Here is a 7,817-nt window from a genome sequence, read left to right on the forward strand (position 1 = left end):
GTTCGGCTCCTCGCGGCGCCACTCGGCTCTCTCCGTGGTCCGGTCCCGAGCCCTTTCCGAGGCCAAATTCTGCGCGTCTTCGCTTGCCCCGCCCCTGCTCGCTCGCACTCTGGGCGGGGCCTCTGGGAAAAAAGGAAGCGGCGTCGCCAATCAGAAGCGTCCTGAGCGGAGTCACGCCGGCCAATTGTCGTGAGCGGAGGGTCACGCTGACCAATCACGTGGGTGGGTGGTGCGTCCTAGGAGTGCGTGGGCGGGTGTGTTTAAGGGAAGACGGGCTTCGCCGGGAACCGGAGTGGACCGGCGGACCCGCGTCTCGCTGAGTCTTCAGCGAGGAAGCGAGCCCTCGTGTGAGCGTGGCCGGTCCCGAGCGTGGTCACCCAGGGGAGGCTGAGCGGGCGTGGCCCGTGGAGGTGCCGAATAAACATTGGATGTGAGGAAACACTGTGACCCTTGGGACAATTCTAATGGCGCCACGAACCTTGGATTCCTAACCGCCGCTGAGACCCCTTGTCGGGTGAAGCTCTTGTCCTGCTTGAAACAGTGCCCCTTGCCCCACCCACTGCCCCTCCGTCTCCAGACCTAGAACCAGTGACAAGATCTACTCCAGGAGGGAAAGGCTCGGCCGCCGCAGAGCAGACACTGGAGCTGCGCCACGTCCCCTTGGCCTCCTGGGCCTCCGCTGCTGCCCGGGCAACCACAGGCCTTGGCCCCGGGGATCTGTGACGGACAGGCCTGTTGGACGTGGCGTGTGTGTGTGCGGATCTGTGACGGACAGGCCTGTTGGACGTGGCGTGTGTGTGTGTGTGGTTTTTGTGGGGGATGGGCAGCTGGCGAGTGGTTTGATTTGAATAACCAGAGGGAAATCAAGAATCGGCGACCAGAAGATGAATGTCGGTTGCTGCAGCGGGAAATCACAAGCCCTCGCCCTGTTTAAGTCTGAGCCAGACCGGAAACCTGCAGCTCACCGGCTGAAAGGGAGGCCTGGTCCCTTCCAGGAAGGATCTTACCATGTTACCATAAGTATATACAAAAACGTTCCTCAATCCTTCCCCAAAGGGACCAAGAGCCTCTTAAAGCAACTGATTTACTTTGGAAAAGGGACCCTCCAGACTTTTCAAGGCTCTTAGATTCAGGGCCTGCGCTGGTAGTGTGCAGGACGCCTGACGCATGGTGAGCCGCTGGATAGAAGCGGGGTTCTGGGAGTCAGGTGGTGAGCCTCAGCCCTAGGGTTATGTTTCTGGCCCCCGTGCACACTTGGGGTGGTTGCACCTCGCTGTGGGCAGAGCCTGTACATGGATTCCTGGCCTGTAGGATGAGGATGATGGTAACAAGAGCGAGGGGAACACCTGGAACTCCCAGCGCACTCACCCAATCCAGGATAGTAAATCAGAAACAGCTGCCATGTGGGATTGTGGAGGTTGCGTCACTCTCAAAGTGGTAGCCCCTAGTTCACCTGGATGGCCCTTGCAAAAGCCAGATGGACTCAAGTAAATGATGGTGGCCTACCACACAGCAGCTGTGTCAGGTGAAGTGTCTTTAATGGGACCGAAGAACATACTCTGGCTTTGATCAGTAATGAGGGGAAGTCCTCCCAGGCAGAGCTTCAAGCAGACACTGGATGTCCACTTATTGGTGTGGTGAACAGTCTTTTCAGTTTCTAGTTGTGAAGAGTAAATTTCCAAAAGCAGTTCACATTTATATGAGAAGGAGAGCCAAACAGATTCATTGCCTTGCTTCACGGCTCTTGTAACTCTCTGTCACAGCATAATCCACTGAGACCTTCATCATCCAGGCATTCCACATAACATCGACGACATGCTAATTGGACATGGTACAGAAAGAAGTGACAAGTGCTCTATCCTCGGTAAGATAATGCATGCCAGAGAATGAGAACTAAGTCCTCAGAAGTTCTGGAGCCCATCAGCAGTGGGGTCTTAAGGGGTGCAGTGTTGTAGGGCAAACCAGGGCATCGCCTTCAAGATCAGGATATTGCTGTGTCTTGCATGAAGAAGGCGTGGCACTTCATGCAGCTCTGGATTTTGGAGTCAGCATGTACCACACTTGGGAATACTGTTGTGACCCATTTATTTTTTTATTTTTTAAAATATATATTTTATTGATTTTTTACAGAGAAGAAGGGAGAGGGATAGAAACATTGATGAGAGAGGAACATCAATCAGCTGCCTCCTGCACACCCCCTACTGGGGATGTGCCTGCAACCAAGGGTCATGCCCTTGACTGGAATTGATCTCGGGACCCTTGAGTCCGCAGGCTGACGCTCTATCCACTGAGCCAAACCAGTTAGGGCTGCTGTGACCCATTTATTGGGTGACTAGGAAGGAGCCCAGAGCAAAGGGTGGCTTTGTTGAAAGTCCGGATTACAGGATGGGTTCCCCTGCCACTTAGAACCAATGGATGACAGTTGAGCTTATTTGCAGTCGATAGGGACCCTGTACGACAGCTTTGGCAGGATCCAACAGGTTTGCAGTGCACACTCCTAGGGGTCTGAAGCAAGACCACGCCTGGTGCAGTGGAGAACTACTCACTGGTTGAAACCAACTTGTGCAACACTACTGGGCTCAAGCATAGACTGAGTGCCTGATGATGGGACATCAGATGACCACGTGACTGAATCTTGCCTGTCCTGAGCTAGATACTGACTGATCACCACATCTATAGGTTAGGCAGGCTCAGTAGCAACTCCTTGCACAATGCAAAATGATTGGACCCAGGCTTGTCCAGAGGGCAGCAGTCTTTTACAGGAAGGAAAATTCATGTCTGATTCACAAATGGGTTAGCTTGCTGTGTAGATATGAGCTGAAAACAAACCACTGCTGCCCTGAAGTCCCATTCAGGATGGGGGTGGCTCTAAGAGACAGTAATGAGGGGAAGTCCTCCTGGGCAGAGCTTCAAGCAGACACTGGATGTCCACTTTGTAGTGAGGAAGCGGAGTGGACAGAGTAGTGGTGGGCTTCTGGGTCCTGACAGATGTCTTGCTGGTTGGTCAGGGAACTAGAAAGAGCAAGAGGGACTATAGGAGACAAGGAGGGCTGGAGAAGAAGATGGACCTATGGGAGTGGTCACAAGTGGATGCATCTTTGTGCCTCATGTTATACCCCCTGCAGAGGGGTCACTCAACAACAAAGTGGATGGGCAGATGTCCAAGCTTCTGCCCTTGGCTACCCCATGCTTGTGCAGTGGGCCTGTGAATGGAGTTGCCAAGGTGGCAGAGGTGCTGGGTATGTTCACCAAAATGGGCTCTCTCTTATCAAGGTTCATCTAATTATTCTTGCTGCTGGATTTCTGACCTGTTAGCAGCCAAGCTCAGTGCTCAGCTCCTGATATGGTACCATCCTTAGATGACTTGCTGACCCGTGATTCCACCCAGGAATCAACACCTCTGTGTGTGGGTTAGCCTTTCCTCTCACAGTGTCTCAGAGTGGCATCACATTGCAGGAGCTTAGAGAGTACACAATTTACCAGCATGGAATCGTATAGAACATCACCTTGGGCCCAGAAACTCATTGTACAGTGAAAGGTATACTGTGTGTGGGTTGCCACAGGATCCCATGCTTCTCCAACCTTCTGTGTTGTCTCCAAGCAGCCAGTCTCATAGGAAGATGGAATGATCTCTTAAAGACTTAGCTAAGGCCCTAGCTGGTTTGGGTAAGTGGATAAGAGCATTGGCCTGCAAACTGAAGGATCCAGGGTTTGATTCTGGTCAAGGACACATGCCTGGGTTATGGGCTCAATCCCCAGTGGGGGGCATGTAGAAGGTAGCTAATCAATGATTCTCATCATCGATGCTTCTATCTCTCTCCTCCATTCCTCTCTAAAATCAATAAAAATATATTAAAAAGACTTAGCTAAGGAGCCAGTTCTTGGACAGTGTCCTGAGGTTCTGGGGTATGTACACTTGCGTCAAAGCCCAGTGTATGGATCTGTGTCTCCAGTAGATATAATATGTGAATCCAGAAACAAAGGCGTCCAAGTAGTAGGGGTTGGGATGAACTGTCTCACAATTCTTTTTAAAAAAAATATATTTTATTGATTTTTTTACAGAGAGGGAGAGGGATAGAGAGAAACATCCATGAGAGAGGAACATCGATCAGCTGCCCCCTGCACACCCCCTACTGGGGATGTGCCTGCAACCAAGGTACATGCCCTCGACTGGAATTGAACCCGGGACCCTTCAGTCTGCAGGCCGACGCTCTATCCACTGAGCAAAACTGGTCAGGGCTCTCACCATTATTCTTGATGGCCCACTTATAGAATTTGTATGTTCTGTCTCTGCAAGAGTGAGCTCTGCTGGATTACAGCCCCTGGGTCCCAGGTAGGGAGCACTTCCACAGGGCACCTCCTCTGGTTCCAGGGAAGGACACCAACACTGAATCTGAGTCCTTGAAATCCACCAGGTCACTGAGCTCCTCATGCTGGTGCACCAGCAGGCAAAGGCGAGGTTATTGTTCCTGATTATTTTTTAGGAGATAGGGTAGCTGCTACTCAACGGGCAATGAGGGGTTGGCTTGGCACTGGCACAATGCACCTGAGTCTGCCTGGTTGCTTCCACACCAAATGAGAACAGTGATGCAGTTAGGGCCGACCTAGATAACCCAGGGTAATCTCGTCTCAAAACCCTTCATCACTTCTGAAAAGACCCTTTTCCCAAATAAGGTAACATTTACAGTATCCAGGGATTAGGACATGGGTATGTTTTGGGGGATCATTTTTTCAACCACCACCATCACGAATTCTTTCCCTCACAGCTTTCAGCTCATCACCCCATTTTGTCCTTGAATATTGCAGTTGAAAATTTCTGAATCCAGCCTAATTTTTCTCCCGTGAACGTGATTTGTTTTTTCTGCCTGAATACTTGAAGTATGGTGTATTCAAGGGGGAATGATTTATTTATTCATTTAAATGATAATAAACCCTTACATGTTAACATAAATTATATCTTATAAAAATAACTTTTATAAACAAAATTTCATGAGAAGAGTGGCCTTGTTTTTACATTTTTTCAAGTTTTGTTAATATATGGCTTAATTGAAGATAACAGGTTCCCCATAATTGTCTCTGCAGTCAATCCCTTACAATATGTTGTTTTGGTTCAAAAATATGAAGAAAATCCAGCCTAACATAAATTTACAGTTGGTAACTTTTCCAAAGCTTTTTCAGATAACTGTGCATCTTTGTTAATACTACACACCAAGACCAGACAAAAAGTAGTTACTCAGGTAAGTTGCAATTTGAAATTTGAAACCATATCAATGAACCGTTTTGTCCTCTTACATTAAAATCCATTGGCCTGCCTTGCATGCTGAATGAGTCTTTCACTCATGCATAATTTTGAAACATCATGCCTTCCTGGGTCATTTGGAAAATATTGGTTCATGGAGTTATGTAGATCTTCCAAATTTTGACACATTTTATTATATAATGTCACTTGTTAACATACCACCACTCTCATTGGAAAAATATTTAAATATTGAGAAACTTTAAGCTCATAGTGATGACACAGATTTTCCAAAATTCTAGTTTTTGTTTCAAAACTCAAATTGTATCATTGGCAACAAATACCATTGTTTTTCCTTGAAGTGCCACATTCACTTTTTATTTTTGAGGAAGTTTCTGTCAAATAGCCATGTCAAAATAACTGTAGTTTGTCAACTTTGAAGTGAAAATAGTGTTTTATGAAAAAAGTGGCTAGTTCAGCTGCCAGTTTCGACAACTGTGTGATCAGTTGCAATAGCCATTGTACCTCCATGCGCGGTGCTTTACATCATTACCCTGAATATTAAGAATTACCTGTCAAGATTTAATAATTTTTATGGCTTCATCAACGAAATTATTAAGTGAAAGTGCTTCTTCCCCCCCCCCCCCCCCATGAGCATGTGGCAGGGAAAGAAGTCGATGGTTACTAGTAGGAGGAGCCAGCAGTTTTCCCCCCCATTGCTTTTGCGACAGCACAGTGGCAGGCAAAATTAGGACAAAATAATTTGGATCTTGCTGATGTTGGGAGACTCCAGGAATCTGCAGGCCATATTTTGAGAACCACTGCTATGGTATATCATAGGTATCATAAGATATGTGTATTTTCAATTTTACTAATGTTACTAAATTTCTCTCCAAACTGGTTGTCCTGAATTATATTCTGTAGCAATTAGGACAATATTTGGCCATGAATCACAAAGATGCTGAATAACTGAATTTTATGGTGAAAGGACGTTTTAGTGATGTGGTATGTGGTTGGACACACAGAATACATTAAGTGTGGTCCCTGGAATTGCTCAGTGAACAACCTTTACAGTTGAATGCAGTTTACATAGGCATGCTTATTTATCTTCTGTACCAGTTTAGAGAGAGTCAGTCCTGGGCTTAAATGCTGGCCATATTACATGAATCTTAAGGATCCAGGTTCCTTTTGTCTTGTTCTACCCTTATGTCTCTCATTCCCAAGGTGACTGTTCCATCAAGTGCTTCCAATTTGTAGCCAGCAGGGGTGAGGGGTGGGCTGAATACAAAGATCAGGACCTCTCCCTGGTCGGGCCAACCACTATCACTACCAATTCCGTGCATCTTTGGGAGGGACTGGGGGAACTGGAGAAACCATCCTCACCACACATTCCTCAGTCTGATATTTCCTGGAATACTTTGCTGGGGTGTTCCCTTTACACTTACCACAGTGAACAGGAAATCCTCTGGGATTCATATGTAAGAGAGCCAATGAATACGAAGGCTCCAGTCCAGGCCTGTTTGGGACTATGACACTAGCCAATGAGAAGATTTGTGTGAAAATGCCATTTTTTTTCTGTATTTATTATTTCAACTTCAATTCATTGTCCCAATCTTTGAGAGAGAGACAGACACGGAGAGAGAGAGAGAGAGAGAGAGAGAAATATTAAACCGTTGCCTCCCACACATGCCCCGACCAGGCCAGATTGAACCCGCAACCCGGGTATGTGCCCTTGACTGAGAATGGAACCTGAAACACTTCAGTGCGCGGCCTAACACTTCAGCCACTGAGCCATACCAGCCAGGGCTGCCCAACCTGCCTTTACCAACCGTCTTCCCAGCCATGATCGACCGTCCCCTCACTCCAGCGCCAGGTGACGCTGACCAAATCTAACTCTTGAGCTCAATTTCAGATTTTGCTCTTCTCACGCAGCTTGAACCCTAAACAATGCCAGTCACATAGTTGGAGCTCAAGAAAAATCTTTCCAATTGACTGAGCACAGCACCCAGTGCCCATCAGTGTCTCTCTCCACTCGCACGGTCTGCACTAGACACTGGAAGTTCAGTGTCAGCCCCAGGCAGCAGCCCCTTTGTGGTCCACTGAGTCCAGCCCGGACCAGCATCCTCCGCAGAGGTCTCTGTTCTTTCCCAGCCAGCACCCCAGGCTGGACAGCTCCTCCAGCCAGATCAGCACCCAAGGGCGGACAGCTCCTCTGGGCTCGATCAGCACCCCAAAGCGGACAGCTCCCCAGGCGCATCAGCACCCAACACCCAAGAGCCAACGGCTTCGCCAGCCCCTTTCAACGCGCTGCCCAGCTTGGGACCCCCAACTCTTCTGGTTCCTGGAGACGTCGGTGCAGCTTCCGGGGCGCACCCACGCCAGGAACCCTCCCCCAAACCCCAGTGAACCCGACAGAGGTCTGCGAACCGGGCCGCCGCCTTCCCCGCCCGCAGGATCGTTGCTGCGGACGGTGTCCCCACCCGCAGACCCTCCTGCACCGAAACCCGATCCCGGTCTCCGCCAATCCGCTTCTCACACGCCCCCGCCCCAAACAAACACGCACTCGATCCTTCCCCAACCC

At 48.9% G+C, this 7,817-nt stretch overlaps 2 protein-coding genes across 2 annotated transcripts in view; one reads left to right on the plus strand and one right to left on the minus strand.

The window, feature by feature from the left end:
• Positions 1-1,169, minus strand: part of CHKB (choline kinase beta) — a 4,078-nt gene extending 2,909 nt beyond the window's left edge. Inside the window, exon 1 of the mRNA XM_006771117.2 lies at positions 1,112-1,169. Coding sequence (XP_006771180.1) covers positions 1,112-1,169 — 58 coding nt within the window. The remainder of the gene's footprint in view (positions 1-1,111) is intronic.
• A 5,067-nt stretch (positions 1,170-6,236) lies between these two features.
• The window catches only part of MAPK8IP2 (mitogen-activated protein kinase 8 interacting protein 2), an 11,189-nt gene continuing 9,608 nt past the window's right edge, over positions 6,237-7,817 (plus strand). Inside the window, exon 1 of the mRNA XM_015568725.1 lies at positions 6,237-6,241. Within this exon, the coding sequence (XP_015424211.1) occupies positions 6,237-6,241 (5 nt within the window). The remainder of the gene's footprint in view (positions 6,242-7,817) is intronic.

Source organism: Myotis davidii, unplaced genomic scaffold (genome assembly GCF_000327345.1).
Source record: "Myotis davidii unplaced genomic scaffold, ASM32734v1 scaffold845, whole genome shotgun sequence".
In the NCBI taxonomy this organism is placed as follows: Eukaryota; Metazoa; Chordata; class Mammalia; order Chiroptera; family Vespertilionidae; genus Myotis; species Myotis davidii.